The 18,356-nt window shown below is 42.9% G+C and overlaps 1 protein-coding gene across 3 annotated transcripts in view; it reads left to right on the forward strand.

Moving 5' to 3' along the window:
* The window catches only part of Ect2l (epithelial cell transforming 2 like), a 66,246-nt gene that overhangs the window by 7,807 nt on the left and 40,083 nt on the right, over positions 1 to 18,356 (forward strand). For 2 of the 3 annotated variants that reach the window (XM_040728371.1, XM_040728373.1), the window contains exons 2-3: positions 987 to 1,120; positions 3,393 to 3,505. In XM_040728371.1, the coding sequence (XP_040584305.1) occupies positions 1,019 to 1,120; positions 3,393 to 3,505 (215 nt within the window). In that variant the 5' untranslated portion in view covers positions 987 to 1,018. Of the gene's footprint in view, positions 1 to 986; positions 1,121 to 3,392; positions 3,506 to 10,505; positions 10,634 to 18,356 lie in introns of those variants that run through there. The other variant, XM_040728372.1, reaches the window with a different exon arrangement.

An 18,356-nucleotide genomic window follows, 5' to 3' on the forward strand; every position in this document is an offset into this window, starting at 1 on the left:
GTAGTACATGTCATAATGTCAAATTTACATTTTAAGAATAAATCTGGTGTGGTAGAGTATTATTTTAATATGTGTGACTTTTGTTTATGCTGCATTTGTTTAACTCCATGAAGCTGTGTTACTGTGCCTGTCTAAAACACCTGATGGTCTAATAAAGTACTGAATGGCCAATAGTGAGGCAGGAACAAGGATAGGCGGGGCTGGCAGGCAGAGAGAATAAATAGAAGGAGAAACAAACCGAGGAGGAGGAGCAACAAAAAAACAAGGGGAAAAGGATACCAGGGGCCAGCCACCCAGCCACCCAGCCACCCAGCCACCCAGCCACCCAGCCACCCAGCCACCCAGCCACCCAGCCACCCAGCCACCCAGCCACCCAGCCACCCAGCCACCCAGCCTCCCAGCCAGATGAGGAGAAAGAAGGAAAGAAAAGGTATACAGGAATAAAGAAAGATCAAATCCTGGAGGCCAAAGATAGATGAGATATTTAGTTTAAGAAAGCTGGCAAGAAACAAGCCAGGCACTCATAACTAAGGATAAGCCTCCGTGTATTTATTTGGGTGCTAGGTGATCGGCCCCTCAAAAAATCAAGAGTGAAACATGGCTCAGCAATCCAGAGCTGGGGATGTAGCTCAGCCAGTAGAATACTTGTCTGGCATGCCTACACCAACTCTGATTCAGCAACAGAACTTCCAAAAACACGTTTATCTTTCCACTTTCCCAGCAAAGTAAGAACTTGTTTACATCCAGATCCGGATACATGTATATAAATACAGAATAAATGCAACAGCCTGGTGTTAGTGGACACTTGGTGAATATTTTCACAGTCTACATATGTTTATGCATAGTCATCTGAACTATAAATTTATGTATGGTTTACCTATATACTAATGGATACAGTAATTCTCTAATTCCTACAGAGAAAGCAGTTAATGCTGTGGTTGTTTCTAAGCTCTCTTAACCATACATCTGTTAAATTGAACCAATAGTTCTTCGAAGCAGAAGGAAGTACTTTGCTGAGATGTCATTTGGGAATTTTCCTCAGAAAAGCCTGGAAGTGGAGAGTTTCCATACGAGGTTCAGCACCTGGACTCCATTTAACAACCAGCCCTTAAACAGACAGGTGAGTTCCACACTCCACGGCAGAGATGAGTTCAATTGGTAAAGTCAGTTTTACTGGGTATGTTGAGTCTTATGTTGTCATGTTTTTAAAGAAAAATCATTTAGCTTTTGAGTCCTAAAAAGAAGCAAAAAAAAAAAAAAACCTGACTATTTCTCAAAGTGAGTGTCTCCTCACCCAAGACTATCTGTTTCCTAGGGAGGCACCATGTCTGCTACCCTCCCCCCCAACCCTCTCTATCTCCCCTCTGTTGAGTGTAGCCTTCCCTGCCATCTGCCTGGGCCCTGCTGCTTTGTCTGAACCCCCAAATAACTCACAGGATGCTGCATTAATTATGAGGCTGTTGGCCATTTGCTTGGTTTCTTACTGGCTAGCTCTGACTTAGGTATTTACCTCATACTTGTTAATCTAAGTATTTTCTCTTACCGGAGAAAGGGGTCCAGACCTCTTATTCCTATGGTGGCTACATGATGTCTTCCTGTGTTTCTCTCTCTCAGAATCCTCCTTGACTCTTAGTCCCACCTATCTTGCTTCCCTATTGGCCAACAGTGCTTTATTGACATATACACAGGACTTCCCTATCACCCCACCCTCTCTACCCCCCCACCCCTACTTTCACTCTGCACCTCCAGGATATCATGGGCTTCTGTAGTGGGGAAGGGAAATAAGTAAAGGGCTTTGGAGAGGTGGCAAGGGCACTTTTATGTATGGTTCTATGGTTCTTTAATCCATCAGAGAATACAAGAGAGTAAGAAAAGAGATACCTTAATAGAGGGAGCCATCATTATAGGTTTAAAGAGAAATCTGACACTAGGGAAATGTCCAGAGATCTACAAGGATGACCCCAAATAACAATCTAAGCAATAGTCGAGAGGCTACCTTAAATGCCTGTCCCCGATAATGAGATTGAGGACTACCTTTATGCCATCCTAGAGCCTTCATCCAGTAGCTGATAGAAGCAGAAGCAGACACCCACAGCTAAACACTGAGCTGAACTCCTGGAATCCAGTTGTAGAGAGGGAGGAGTGATGAGCAAAGGGGTCAAGACCAGACTGGAGAAACCCACAGAAACAGCTGACCTGAACAAGGGGGAGCACATGGACCCCAGACTGACAGCTTAGAAACTAGCATAGGATGGAACCAGGCCCCCTGCATGTAGGTGTCAGTTAGGAGGCCTGGGCAGTCTATGGGGCCCCTGGTAGTGGAACAGTATTTATCCCTAGTGTACAAATGGACACTGGGAGCCCATTCCACATGGAGGGATACTCTCTCAGCCTAGACACAAAGGGTAGGGCTTAGACCCTGTCCCAAATGATGTGACAGACTTTGATAATCCCCTATAGAAGGCCTCTCCCTTTCTATGGAGCAGAAGAGGGATGGGATGGGTCGGGGGGAGCATGGGAGAATGGGAGGGAGAGGGACCTGGGATTATAATTATAAATAAGATTATTTCTAATTTAAATAAAAAAGGGAAAAAAGAAAAATATACTACTCCGTTGTGTGCTCACTTCATGATTCCATGTAACCCGAGAGCTCCTGTTCTTTTGAAAAATAATTCAAGAAGAATTATTTGAACAGTAGGGCAGTCTGACCAGGTTTCATGGAAACAGAGCTCATGTGGGTTCAGCTGCTTCCATAGCAGGAGAGTAGGTGTAGCTGGTGGATAAAGCCTGATCTACAATAAAGGCAATGGATTTGTATATGTCTTTGTGTAAGCAAAACTGGGCTGAAACCCAGCTTTCAGAGATGTTGGTTCATGGTGTATGTCCTCACTGGAGACACAGTTTAACAATGGCATTGTGCAATAATTACTCATTTTTAGTTTTATGGGCCTTATAAAGCCACAAAGCTAGGAGTAAGAAAACCAAATCTGTATTAAATGGTCCTGCGTCCACAATTCCGTGAGTAGGGCTTGTAGACAGGATGAAATACTGGATTCTTGCCCTGGCCTACACTAACCTAGGTAAATACAGGAAGAGTGAATCACCATTGCCCTGTGTTCTCCAGGGGTGATTCTTGGCCCCTTTGTAATTACACCACCCCTTACCCCCACCCCTGTTTTTCCCTCTGGCCCATCCAACAAGCCCTGGCTTGCTTGGATAGCTGGATAAAAACACCTTAAACCCAAAGCAGAGACCCTACAGCCCATGTGAAAGTACTTGTAAACTACCACCAACGATGTAAACATTAGCTATGGGGTTGTTAGTTGACCAATTGCTTAGCAACTGCGAACTTATGGAAGTGGACAGTGAAATCTCATTTTCCTCTCTTCTAGCTCTTTCAAGAAAGAGTTACTCTCATAAGTCACTGGTTTGACCTCTGGACCAATAAGCAACGGCAGGAATTCTTATTCACAATTCTTTCACAATGCTCTAAGTCACAACTAAGGTAAAAGTAACATAGTGATATAATTATTGGTTCTTAAGAAAACCAAATATGGTGATATGTTTATATAACCCTTAAGGGGTTTTTCTCTTTTCCCCCATAAAAATGAGGCAATTGTTATTTTATGGCTTATGAATGGATTTTTCTAGTGCCTGCTTCCTCCTCCAGATTGAAACAGAGCCCTGGGGCTTAACACCTTCATCCCAATAGGAGGCTGTTCCATTTTTGCAAACACTTGTCAGTGGCTTGGTCTATTCTCCTGGACTATTAAATTCTTCTAGGAACTACCAGATAGAGAATATATGCCAGATGGGTATCTGGTACATAGGTAAACATTTCATAAATGATTATTAAACAACGGATGGATGTAAAAAATGTAAGAAGGGATAATACTAGTGGCCTTTAGGATTATGAGAAGATATATAGCAACCAGATATTTATTGTTTTAATGAATTCCTGTTCCTATTCCTTCCTTCCCCTTTGACATAGATAGTGTGACATTTGTTAGTGGAAATCACAGCCAGGGAGGCTAATGTTCTGGTCAGGATTTAGTATTCTAGAGGTCATTAGCTTTCTCTCTCTGCCTCTTTTGAGATTTATTCATTTATTACGTATGCAGTGTTCTGTCTGTATGCCTGCACACCAAAAGAGGGCACCAGATCTCATTATAGGGTCGTGTGGTAGCTGGGAATTGAACTCAGGACCTCTGAAAGAACAGGTGGTGCTCTTAACCTCTGAGCCATCTCCCCAGTCCTTCATTAGCTTCCCTTCTATTATTGTAACAAAGATTCGACAACTCTTAGATACTTCCCAGTTAGCAGAGCAAACATCAGACTCGAAAGATAATCAGACCCACCAGTGGCTTATTGACTAGGCAGCTAAATGTTAGAAATGGTCTCTTGTAAGTGAAATTGGAGGTACTCAAAGATGCATGGCAGTATAGTCTGGAAAGCCCCTCAGTATTCTCAGACCTGACTAAGAACCTAGCTGGGCCAGTAGCAGGTTCCAAAAGGATGGTTTTGTAGGATTCATCTCCAAAGAGGTGACCTTGAACCCACCTGGGATAAGTGCTGGTAACATCAGCCAACGATCACAATTGAATGGCATTTCTGAGATACTGTCTTTGTCCATGGAGTGAAGCTCTTTACCCAGTGGACAGAGAACTGGAACTCTGTCAAACCAGCAGAGGAGAGTGTGGCTTATTTCCTACTGTTTGCTTAGTGAAACTGGGTATATCACCAGTTTGGGTTAGTTGCTTTCACTCTGAGCTCAAGGAGAGGCTAACCTTCAGTTTCTTATACAACTATCAAAAATCATCAAGAGGTGAGTGCGGTCAAACTGACTTGTACTCCAAAAGCTGCCTTGTACCCTCCTTCACCTTTCTCTGCCCAGCACACTGCGATGGTTTTTGTTTGTTTGTTTTTCCCTCTTCTCCCTGGGTTCTCACTTCTGCATCTGTGGGCACACAGTAGATTGTCCCCTGAGGCTTCCTGGTGGTATCACCAGAAGGAGACAGCTCCCTGCTGTGTTGAATAAATTGTGCAGACTCTTTTATTTAAATAATGCTTATTTATTTACATGTGTGTGTCTAGGGAAGGGGTGTCAATGGAAGTCTGAGAGGATTCTGATCCTTTGAAGATGGAGTTATAGGCACTTGTGAGTTGCTGTGCAACGTAGGTGCTGGGAACTGAACTCTGTATGTATGTACTCTTAACCACCAAGTTTCCTCCCCAGCCCAAGTAGAGGCTCTGCTGTCAGTGTCTGAAGGTCAGGAAGGCATTTTTTACTATCACCAATTGCTGTGATCCCTTCCACCCTGCCTTGCAGCTTTCCAGAAAAAAAAAAAAAAACAGACCAAACTTCATATCCATCATGGCTTTGTACAGTGCATTCTAGTCTCAGGGACCATACACCAAGCAATTTCTGTTGTCACCACTGGAGGTCATTAGAGATCTTGTGGTATATTTGAGGCCTCTTCACATAGGCCTAACATGCAGTCACAGGAATTGCACCCTTTGCTAACTGAATTCTGCTTTCTGTGGGATAAGACTGTGTGACCAACCTGTTCTATGGAATTTCTTTGCTTTCTTTGCTAGCTGCTGTGTTCCCGACAAGAGAGCAACAAGTGAGTCATAGTTCATGCTGCCATTAACATGCTCTAGACTGCTGAGCTCATAGGAAGCTGTGCATGAGTTTCTAGATTTGAACTTCTGAGATCATCTTTAACTTGTAGAGATGGTTTTGTTATAGAACATAATCTGTCTACACACACACACACACACACAAACACACGTATGTCTTGACCTTCTGTGGTTGGGTGATTTTACCTACCTCTCTACTGTTTCCAAAGGATCATTGTGGGTTGCCAGACTCAATCAGACCTGTGTTCCATTATAGTGAGCTCTAGAAAATCAACTCATTTTTGAACAAGTTAATGTAATCAGCTCCTCTTAAAACATCTTTATTGAGATACAATTCATATACAATAACATCTGGCAAGTGAAGGACTCAAGTGAATACTTTTAGAACATTCACATAATTTTGTGGTCACCATACAATCTAAGTCTAACACATTGCCATCCTTCCCAGAGCATCCTCCTAGTCAATAACAGTCACCCCCCTATCTCCTGTCCATTCAAATGTGTTCAAACACAAGTCTACAGCCTGTCTCTCTAATGTAACCCCCTCTGACTCTCCCTATAAATAGAGCCAAGTAATATGTGACTTATTGTTTTTTGTAGCTTCTTTTGTATATTAAAATTTCAAAGCATAAACACTTTATAGCACACATTAGGACTTCCTGTCAAATAATATTCCATTGTGTGGATTTGTCCTATTTTATCCTGTCATCAGTCGACAGACTTTTGATTTGTTTCTCCTTTGGGATGTTGAAGATAATGGTCGTGTGAACATTTGCATCCAAATTTTTCTAAAGGGGTGCTTGCATTTATTTACTTATTGGTTTTTTGAGACAGGGTTTCTCCATGTAGACCTGGCTATCCTGGAACTCACCCTGTAGACCAGGCTGGCCTCAAACTCACAGAGATCTGCCTGCCTCTGCCTCCTGAGTGGGATTAAAGGTGTGTGCCACCACTGCCCAGCTAAAGCGGTATTTTTATTTTCCTCTTTTTGTTTGTTTGTCTCAACAGTTTGGTTTTGGACCAATGTCTAGTTTCTGTGTATCTGTCAGATTCGTTTATTTAGTATATGTGGGGGTGGTATGGCCATGAACCCGCTATGGGGTGAGTATGGAGGGCAGACAACCACTTGTGGTAGTTGGTCTTTTATTCTACTGTGTGGGTCCCAGTGATTGAATTCATGTAGTCAGGCTTGGCTGCAAGTGCCTTTACCTGTGGCCATTTCTCTGGCCCTTTTATCATTCTTAAGCATATGTATAAGAGGCCTGAGTGGTGGAGTGCGTGCCTAGCATGTTCAAGGGCAGGTTCAGTCCTCAGTATGGGGAATAAAACTCTGAAGTATGTTTAGGAGAGAAATAAATGGCCCTAACAGTAACAGTACCATCAAACTTGTTTATTCAGTGTTTCTTTTGAATCTTCCTTATTCCTGTGGTCTTTCTCCCCTCATAACTGTAAACTGAATAAATAAGAGAAACATACAGCACTTGAATGCTTGAATTCTTGTGTAAACTCTGTTGTATGTATACTTTTCTAATGACAGAGGCCATTGTTTGTTTTACAGTCTATTTTTTTTTTTTTTGGTTTTTCGAGACAGGGTTTCTCTGTATTGTTCTGGAGGCTGTCCTGGAACTCACTCTGTAGACCAGGCTGGCCTCGAACTCACAGAGATCCGCCTGCCTCTGCCTCCCGAGTGCTGGGATTAAAGGTGTGCACCAACGCCCGGCTACAGTCTATTTTTTAAAAATCTTTTTCAGACAATATATTCTGATCACACTTTTCTCCTCTTCCAACTCCCCCCAGATCCTCCCCACCTCTTCACATGCCCGATTCCACTCCCTTTCTGTCTCTTGGGGCCATTGTTTTAAATGTTTATTTCGTTCTTCCCAAACATGTTTTAATTCAGATAGCCACACTTATAAACATGGTATTTCAATATCAATATCAATATTGAAATAGGAATATGTTATCACAAGTTTCTTTGAAACTTTATTCATAACCTCCATGACATATACTTAAATATCCAAGACTTAATAGTCCACAGTGTTAACTTTTAGGATAACCCTAAGTGGAATTTTATAGTAACTAAGGTATTTTTCACTCATTTAGTTTCCCTAGCCATCCTTCTGGCCAGTTCTTCTCTTAACTAAGAGTCCCCACTCCTGGAAGTGTTTCCATGCCTCCTTCATGCGTTTCCCCCAGGACATAAACTCCCGTGTCAGCAGGCTTCATGGTTCACACCGGTGTCTGCCTTCTTCCAGTTGACTCAACAGACATCTCAGGGCAACTGGTTGTTTGTATCTGTCACACTCGGAGGAGCCTCTAAGGACTGTGAATCGCTCTCCCTGCTGCACTGGTGGGACCGGTTTTAAATGGCTTCAGCCCAGCTGCCAGCAATGATTTCCTACAAAGCCCTTTCGTTCCAGACCGGGAGAAGTTTAAACTTGTCGCCTTCCTGGGTGGGTGGGGCAACATTCATGCAACTGCATTTTCGAGAGTGGGGGGAGGGAGGGACAGAAGAAAGAAAGAAGGAAGGTCATGAGCAACGCAAGAGAGATCAGCTGTGGTCATTGTCTCCACCAGAGCAGAACGGACTTGGGGGTGGGCAGGAAAACATGCATCCCTGTATACTTAAGAAAGAACACCACACCCACTTCGGTAGGCTCACCCACTCCTTCCACGAGGCGTCCAGTGAGGGAAGTCTCCCTTGTGTGTGCAGTTTTTCAGAGACAACGCACTTCAGGCTTCATTTGGAACCTAGTAGAGCGAAGCTCTGTTCACAAACTCATTCTAAACAACAATATTTCCACGTAGCAACGGGGAGGTTAAGAAGCAAATGAATATCAGCCAGTGATGGTCTAACCCTAAAGCAGGCTTTTTAGGACCTTGACAATGGGTAGAGGGATCACTGCTGTGGGATTTGCCCCCAGCAAAGGGCACAGCTAGATCTGAAACACAACAGGGGGGGCAGAGTAAAAGTTCTAGCTGAGGGGCAGAGTAGATGGAAAATCACCGTAAGGAAACTCCAGGGTCAGGGGATTTTTGTCTAAACCAACCTAGCAAGCGCCTGCTGGAGACAGGCCAGGGCATCAGGCGTCCTCTGAAGGGCAGGGAGGGATCATATTTCCAGGCTGATCAGGTATCAGGGTTGGGGTTCCTGCTGAAGTGACTTAGCAATGGTCTTTGCTAAGACTAGATTTTACAGCGGAGCTCAGGTGGACTGGTGGAGGAGGTAGGCAGGAGCCTGAGAGGGTGGAAAGGGCGGTGGTCAGAGACAAGCTGTGCCTCTGTGCCTCAAACTATTGTATCTGCACACGTGGAGTGTCTGGAAGTCTGAGCCATGTTGTCTCTTTTTTTAGTGTGTTTGAGGTAGTCATACAAAATATTCTTCTTCCTTGTTGGGGTGAAGAAAACACTGTTTATTTTTAATTTGTTTTGCATGTATGGGTGTTTTTGTCTGCCTGCATGTTTGTGCACCACGGTACACAGTGCTTTCAGAGGCCAGAGGAGGAGGCTGAATCTCCTGGGACTGGAGTTACAGACAGTTGTGAGCCACCATGTAAGTGCTGGGAATGGAACCCCATCCTTTGGAAAAGCAGCCAGAGCTCTTAACCACTGAGCCATCTCCCCAGTCCCGTCCCCAGCAAAAAATGCTTAAGTTTAAAAGGAAAGGAGAAACCAAGAGGCCAAAGCTGTCGAGTTGGGGGAGGGAGGAGGTGCAGTGGACATCTTAAGCAAGTCCTTGCACTGAAGTCTCAGTTCTACTGTCTCACGTACAGCCACACGGGTGTTACCACACACAGTACTTTGTCCAGGCCACTTCATCCTAAGAACCAGTCCCGGGAGTCCCTCTGGTGTCCCGTGGAGTGGGACAGGAAGAAACTTCCTTTGCTCTTCTCAGTTCTCACGCAGGGTTTACACACTTCATTACTTGCTCACCCAAGCCGTTCCATGTCTTTCTTTTCCCTGTTGCCCTCCCCTCAGGTATTAGATGCCTGGGGATTAGCTGATTACCCCCCCCCCCAGCCAAGGGCCCAAGGTTCCAAGACACCTGGGTCTTGGACCGAATTCATCATCATGGGTGTTTGGTTGAGAAGAGGCCCGCTGAGAGTAATTCTGCCCTGAGAGATGGTAACAATGTCTGCAAAGAACAATGTCTCCTCCAGGTGTTTTCTTCAACATTAATTTGTAGCTGACCCTTAAGGACAGGTGTGTGCCGTCTCCCGCACTGTGGTCTCTGCTGTGTCAAGATGAGTACTCAGAGGAGTTAGTCCTTGGGGGAAACATCTCAGGGGTCAAGACTGAGGACCAGAGCCAGAGTGTGAGGATAGCAAAACCAAAACGTAGAAATCCAGGCCCCATGATGACATCATAGGGTCCTTGAATTTGAAACTGTCCTGGTTAGGAAGTCTACAGTAGCCTTTCTGGTCATCTCAACTCTCTAGAATGTGGCTGAAGAAAAGTACTTAGCAATCACACAGTTACGAGAAACACAGTTATGAGAAAGCCCATCAGACCCACACACTTAGTATAAGCAGTTAATCAGAGGTATAGCTCTCCCACAACCATGTGTATACTCTGTGGCGTGTACTTGACTTCAGCCGCAGCAACAGAATCTGCCCCTCTGCTCCTTCCTTACCAGTGGGAAGTCAAGTTCACAAACACTGAACAAGTGTGTCCCATCGGACTGGCCTGGAGTTTGTAAAACGCAGGTCACGAGTCTCGATAGAGACTTTGGCTCAAGAAGCCTGGAATGGGATTGAGGAAACTGTTGTCACCAAGTTCCCCAGGTGATCTGGTGCATAGCCAAGGACAACACACGGTAGGCTCTCTAGGCCACAAGGCAAGGCTTGATCCCTTCCTTCCTGGTGGCAGGAAGGCTGGCTGTGCCGGCTGCCCTGGCTGTGCCGGCTGCCCTGGCTCTGTAAGTGTGTTTTGTATCCTACACTGGTGAGCCTACTTGGTGGTTTTAGAAGATGCCGGCTGCCCTGGCTCTGTAAGTGTGTTTTGTATCCTACACTGGTGAGCCTACTTGGTGGTTTTAGAAGATGCTTCATTGTGTAGTTGGCCCTAAACTTGATGGGAATAATTAGGGAGATTCTAGTCCCACGTAACTGGAAATTCCAGGGATAGATCTGGTTGCAGTTGCAGTCAAGTTTCAGTAATAAAGCCAATGCCTTGTTTTTTCTCTTTTCCTGCTATGCCTTCAGTAATCTTGGCTTCTTATGCATCCTCAGTGTGTCTACAAGGAAAGGAAGTGTTATTTGGGGTTTCATTTTAATTGGACTAGCTTATAGGTTCAGGCCAGCACCCTCCCATACAACCCCTGTGCCCCTCCGAAGGCTAAGTATCTCAGACTAGTACCTGGATGACCTGACCTGAATCTCTTGCCTGTACCTCCTGAGTGCTGAACCTCAGCACCTACACAGTAGCTCACAACTACGTGTAACTCTAGTCCCAGGGGATTTGATAGCCTCTTTTGCCTTCTGCAGGCACTGAAGGTTCGTGGTACACAAACATACATGCAGGCAACACACCCATTCACATAAAAATAAAAGCTAAAAAATAAAATTAACTAGACTCCTAAGTTTCTCTAAATGTATAGGTGTCTCCCTTCAGTGCTCCCTTTTGACTTGTAGAGTTTCCCATGATTTGCCTCTTGCTGATTGTATCCTTCTGACTCCTGTGGTTTCTGAAAATTAGTAGTTTGGGCCTACCTCATTGGATTCAGGTCTGATTTTTTTGATAAGGACACTTGATGTGTTCGTAGGGTTCCCTTTCAGAAGAGTGCTGTTCAGATGTCTCTTTGGCTGTCATCTGCCTTTCTTCGCTTAGGTCCATTATGTCATTAAGAGTTGCAAAATGTTGACTGGTTAAGGTCAGCACTTTTTGGCTTACTAATTGAAATTCTTCAAAAAGGGAGGCCTCTTGTCTTTGCTGAGTCCTTGTCTCTTAAAGTGCCGTTTGTCCTGAAAAAGGCAAACAACAATAATCTGGTTTTCTAGTTTCTTCCATACCCAGAATTGAGTTCTTTGTAGCATTATGAACTCACATATTTGTATTATGAACTGAAATATTTTGATGTGACTTAATTTCAGGTTATTTTGTTTGGTTGGTTGTTTTGTTTGAGGTGAGGGCTCGGTATGTAACCCAGGCTAGCCTGGAACTCACTACGTAGCTCAAGCTAGCCTGATCTCATGAGTGATCTTACTGGTTGTTCTGACTCCTAGGATTATAGGCAATTTTCATGATTTTTTCATAAGAAATTTGTTCTGTTCTTGGCCCATAGAGTCTCTTCAAGATAACTCCTTGGCCGGGCATTGGTGGTGCATGCCTTTAATCCCAGCACTCGGGAGGCAGAGGCAGGCGGATCTCTGTGAATCCTGGTCTACAGAGCGAGTTCCAGGAGAGCCTCCAAAACAATACAGAGAAACCCTGTCTCGGAAAAACCAAAAAAAAAAAAAAAAAGAACTCTTTGGTTCTTTTGAAGTTTCTTAGTAACTAATCTATAATAATCTTTTTATCTGTGGTGCTCCAGGGTCATGGTGTCCTTAATCTACCTCAGGTTTGGGACCAGTGGTTTCCCTGAGGCTCCGGGAGCTCAATGGTGGGAGGTGGGATTGGAGTTAGGTGCTGTTGCTGCAGAACACTAATAGCTGTCTTGGTTGCCAGTAGTTTCTGGGAGTGTCTAGTAAAACAAGAAAATAGCTTAAACAAATCGTAGTCCATGAGTTCAGATACACTCTCAGCTTAACTTCAAGTCCACAAAACTCTTAACCTTTTAAAATTGTATCTGTCTCTCTCTTTCTCACCCCATTAGTATTATTACTTTTTTTTCTCAGCTTCTCTGAATAACAGCCCTGGTTGTCCTGGAATCCTCTTTGTAGACTGGGCTGGCTTCAAACTCACAGAGATGCACTTGCTTCTGCCTCCAGGGTGGTGGGATTAAAAGCATGGGCCAATATGCTTGGCCTGTTTTCTTCTCTCAAATGGTAAATTTGGTTCCCTGTGACATCAATATATCTAATTCTCTTTCTTTGTTCCATAATGAAATAATGTATGCATAACACTCCCAGAATAAACCAAACCACTGCCACCACACATTATATAGTTCCTGAAACTTGTTAAACCTTTTTTAAAACAATTCTTTTTGTCCTTAAGATATATATATATATATCACATTTAGTCATTTATTTATTAAGAAATTTAAATAATTCTGATCTGTAATTGTAAAACTAAATCAATGTTCAATTGGGTTTAATTCTTGCTTTTGAATTTTAGAGATTATATTCAACCACTCCAAATTTTGTTTGATAATTAGGAAAAAGAAATATTATCAGAGGAGCCAAGCTAGAAAACAAGATTTAGGCTGAAAAAAATTTAACTCCTGCCCTTGTGTTGTGTACTCTGGACCCTCCCTCTAAATCTCTCCACAGCAAAGTGTTTTGGGAAGGACTCACTTAGTATAGTTGAACATTCTTAATCTGAAATCCAAATCTACATTTCTCTAAATTCTAGAAGCTTTTTTGTTATGATTTATTTTTAGGTTTTAATTGTGTGTGTGTGTGTGTGTGTGTGTGTGTGTGAGAGAGAGAGAGAGAGAGAGAGAGAGAGAGAGAGAGAGAGAGAGAGAGAGAGAGAGAGAGAGAGAGAGAGAGGCTGATTTTCTCTTTCCCAGAGCATATTAGCTGAAAATAGCAGCCAGGTGGTGGTGCACACCTAATCTCAGCATTCCTTGGGAGGCAAAGGCAGGTAAGTCTCTGTGAGTTCAAGGCCAGCCTGGTCTACAAAGTGAGTTCCAAGATAGCCAGAGCTGTTTCATAGAAAAACTCTGTCTCAAAGAAAAAAAGAAAAAGTAGCTTATTGGTTAGAAGAGGAACTTTTTGTCCATGTCTCTTTTTCAGTGTTGGTATTTGTCAGGTTTGAATTTGTCCAAAGCCCAAAGTATTTTGAGTGATGATATGACACCACACATGAAAAAATTCACACTACATCATGCACAAAATGGTTTATAATATGTATAGAATTACCTTCAGACTATGCATACACATGAAATATAAACAATGTTATGCTTAGATTTGGGTTACATCCCTAAGATAGTCCATTATTTGTATTCAGACATTCTAAAATCGGAAAGGAAAAAAAAAAACCTAAGATTCAAAACACTTCTGGTCCTAAGTATTTCTGTTACGGACATTCCACCTATGAGTATGTTGAGGTTTGTGGACTGTAGATTCTCCAGTAATAAAGTATGGGGCTATAGGCAATGTGTAAGTGAATGGGTGTGGATTTCACACACCAGCAATAGGCATTCTCCCCTACATCAAAACCAGAAAATAAAAATATAAATACACAAGCAACAAGATAAAATAGAAGATGAAATCCCTAAAGCCTTGACTATCATTCCTCTACATCTTCTACACCAGGCACAGGCGGTCTCAGTTGCAGCTCACCACACCCTAAACTAGTATCTGAGTACCCTTGCAACTCCACACGCTGAGCCCTTGATTCTACCTCCCCTGATCTCTCTGCAGCATTTAGTAATATCAAGTTCTTGCTCCCAGAGACACTCTCGCCTGTGGATCCTGTGGAATGACTCTCTTCTGGCTTCCTGACTACAATTGCTTAATTCTCTCCGCCTGTGGCCTTTGCCTAACATGCTAAAGAATGTTAATATTTCCTATGCACTCCATCATTAAAGGTGGACATTCCTCCCATCTGTTTAGCCTTGCTTCTCCTTCCATTCTTCATCTTCCCTCTGCCTCCCAAGTGCTGGGATCATAGGCGTGTGCACCCCCACATCCTGCTCTAATTTTTGTTTTTTAGAATCTTAACTATATCTCTCCCCAAATCAACCTATTTAAAACGTTGTTTGTTTTTTTTAAGGTAAAACATGACCATTTTCTCTTTCTCTTTTAATAGCTGATACTGTTAGTCATTCTGTCTCATCTAATCATCACTAGCCCGCTTACCCTCAAGCTCTAGAAAACTTACTCAGTTTTCTCCATCTTCACCCCATGCATTCAGCCACCTTTTAAACTTAATTTTTGACAGTTCTTACATGTATACAATGTACTGGGCACATTCATGCCCTCATTATTCTGTCTCACTACACTCCTCCTCCTGTAGACCCCTTCTTCTTTCCAGCCCCCCCACCTTCATGGTGTGTGTGTGTGTGTGTGTGTGTGTGTGTGTGTGTGTGTGTGTGGTGTTTTATTTCAGTAAGTTGCAGATTTGCTTTTGCATTACTTTTTGTTTGGAAGAGACTATGCTTTAAAATATTTTTGTCATATTCCTCAGTATTCCTACGCATTTGAAATTAGCACATGGATTCTCCTTTCGGCTCAGAGTTTTGGTTTCTAGGAAGAGTTATTAGGTTTTATAAATATACCATAACTTATCTCAGACATTTAGCTCATTTCCCTGGCATTTGTTATAGAAACAACACATACAGGAATATCTTTTAGCTGGGTCCTTGGCCGTGTCTTCAGTCATTAAGGACAAACTCCTAGAGGATGAGTTGTTGGATTCAAAAGCACATTGGGGTGACTGTTGGTACCTCTCATCCTGCTGGCATGCCTTCTTAGTCTATGCAACTGACTGAAAACTGCCCAGTAGGCCCTTACCTTGCTATAAGTGTTTTCAAGAAGCTAGAATGAGACATGCTGCCTAGGCAACCAGAAAACAAAGACCTCAGCCAAATCCATGAACCCTCTCCAGGCCACCTCTCCAGACTATCCTCCCAGCCATTTTCATCATAATTTTGGCAGCGTCTTCCTCCTCCTTATCAGAAATTTAGCAAAAAATGAGATTCGAGTCCCTCTAGTACTGAGCTCTGTTGTTTTGAAAGTACACACTGTACATTCGGTAATACATTGCAAAGCATTATCATGAATTATTTAGATTAAACTATCCTTGTCACAAGAAAATGAGCAAAGCACATTTTGTTCATTTTCTCCTTATGTGTTGTTATTTCTCTCCGTTGATTTCTTACTTGGCAACATTAAGTACAAAGTGATGAGCTGAGTGTCATTACTGCAAAACCTTCCTTCTGTTGCTCAGGCATGGTTTTTTTTAAACATAATTGGGCCATTTTCTGTTCTTCTTGCTCAAGATTCATTATTCTCCAACATGAGTCTGGTAGCAGAGCAGACCAGGCACAAACATAAAACATGTATAATTGAAGTTTAATTTACAAGTTATTCACATTCTGTTTTTCTCCTTGGTCTCTCTGGGATGCAACAGTAGATTCTACAGAGTGGGATGGGGATTGAAGCAAAAATTCCAAAGATACCCAAAGAGCCATCTTTGAAAAGGTGACCGAGACTGTAATCTCAGCACTTGGGACTGAGGAAGGAGACAGTTTGAGGCCAGTCAGGCCTATCAAGTAAGTTTAAGGCCAGTGCAAGCTACATGCAGAGAGCACCTGTCTCAAAGAACCAAGGGCCAGGATATAGTTCATTGGTGGAGTCCTTGTCTAGCATACATAATACACTGGGATATGTATGTTCTTAGCACCACAAAAAAAGTGGCTGAAAAAATTTCAGTTTCACATATTATTTTTCTAATTTTCTTAAAATTCCAAAATGGGAGTAAGTTTTATCTCAAAGGGGCTGGAGAGATGGCTCAGAAGTTAATACTCTTCCAGAGGACCGGAATTTGGTCCCCAGCATTGACTTAGAGTGGCTCATGACTTCATGTAACTCCAGCTCCAGGGAACCTAACACCCTTTTCTGTTTTCTGGTCTCCAAAGTGCTCTCATGCACGCACGCACGTGCGCGCGCGCGCGCACACACACACACACACACACAAAAATAAAGTCTTTCTTTAAAAAGAAGAGGAAGAAGAAGGAGAGAATGAGAAAGAAAGGGAGGGAGGGAGGAAGGGAAAGAGAGAGAGAGAAAGAGAGAGAAGAAGAAGAAGAAGAAGAAGAAGAAGAAGAAGAGGAAGAAGAAGAAGAAGAAGAAGAAGAAGAAGAAGAAGAAGAAGAAGAAGAAGAAGAAGAAGAAGAAGAAGAAGAAGAAGAAGAAAGCTTGTTGATTCTAAATTCTACCAGACAATTTGTAGTTGGAACCACAATCCTTTGGGTTTAACTGCTCTCGGCGTGTCATGGTCTTATTCAGTTTGAATGTTAATTTTGAAGGAAGTGACACTTAGTCATCAGTGTCAATTTCAAAGGACGTGTACTTTACCATCAATACTGAGAAGAGCCCCCAAATGGCTGATGCCAGCCTTGCACATCCACAATCCTGTCATCCTGCAGACTGTGCTGTCAATGAGTTGGCTTTAAGGCATTGTCTTTGGGTGTGACTAGGATGTATGAATACAGATAACGAAACAACAGTAACTTAAACAAGGCCAGGAAGCAGGTCCATATAAAACATACCATGAAGTAAGTGTTCTCTCTGTCTTGTTTCGAGACAGGGTTTCTCTGTGTAGCCCTGTGGAACTCACTCTGTAGACCAGGCTGGCCTTGAACTCACAGATCCACCTGCCTCTGCCTCCTGAGTGCTGAAATTAAAGGTGTGTACCACCACTTCCCGTTTTGGTGTCTCTTTTAAAAGAAATTATTTTCCAATACATTTTAGGCAAGAATAATAAAACTACTTTCTTTGCCCTTTCCATCTGGATTCCTCTCCTTGATTAAAGTTTAATTGTGTACCACTCAGTAATAAACACCTGTATCGAGCTTGCCTTAGTACCCTTCATCACTGGAGAGTAGGTTTTGTGATTCTCATAACCCTCAGCACGTCAGTGTCGATTTTTCCTTTTATTGTTTTGTAGTGTATGAGCAGATGTGTGTGTGTGTGTGTGTGTATGTATGTATGTGTAGGTACACAAGTGTGCACATACATGTGCTGTCCAGAAAATAGTTTTGAGTTTCATTCCTTAGACACGGCATGTAGGAATTTCTCACAACCCAAGTGCAAATCTTCAGACACTGACTTCTCTGTAGATGGTAGGATGCATTTCACGTTTTCTTCCTGTAACATGTTTATATAGCAAGTATTTATTGTGTGCCTTCTGTATGCCACGAACTATCTTCTGCCTTGCATAGGGGACACTTACACATGTTCCATGGAATGTACACATAGAACAGACTTTATCAGGAAAACTTTTTATATGGTATGATTTACTTATTTTTGACAATCCCTATGTGTATAGAATGTATCATGAGCATAACCACATATTACGCCTTTAAGCCATCTCCTACTCTTGCTGACTCCCTTTATCTCAACTAGTGCTCCCCCGTCCTCATGTCGACTCCCTCCTCCTCCCTAACCCAGGGAAAACTCACATAAACAGAGAAGTAACAGGAGTGACTGATGCCACCTTTCATCACCACACAGCTTAGGCAATGTGGAGATGGGCTGTGTGGCCCTGGGCCAGTATGTGAGCGCAAATGCAGTGACTTGGCCCATGAGATTAAATGGATATTTATAGCATGGGGGAGGGGAATGGAGAATTATAGAGAATGCTGCCCTGTTTTATGGTTTTTTTTTGTTTTTGTTTTTTTAAATACAGACACTTGGTACTCAGCAGTTGTTCTACTGTTGAACTGAACCAGGTCTGTGGAGAGAGCTCTCTGCTAAGTCATAGCAGGATCCCATCTCTATCAGCCCCTTCCCAGTCCAGCCTCTGGAACCTGAGACTCTTTTAATATAATTCTCAGTGTTCTTTCTAGCTGGAGTTGAATAACACTAGGTTTTATGTGTTTG

The sequence above is a fragment of the Mesocricetus auratus genome, unplaced genomic scaffold, assembly GCF_017639785.1.
Source record: "Mesocricetus auratus isolate SY011 unplaced genomic scaffold, BCM_Maur_2.0 Super-Scaffold_100018, whole genome shotgun sequence".
In the NCBI taxonomy this organism is placed as follows: domain Eukaryota; kingdom Metazoa; phylum Chordata; class Mammalia; order Rodentia; family Cricetidae; genus Mesocricetus; species Mesocricetus auratus.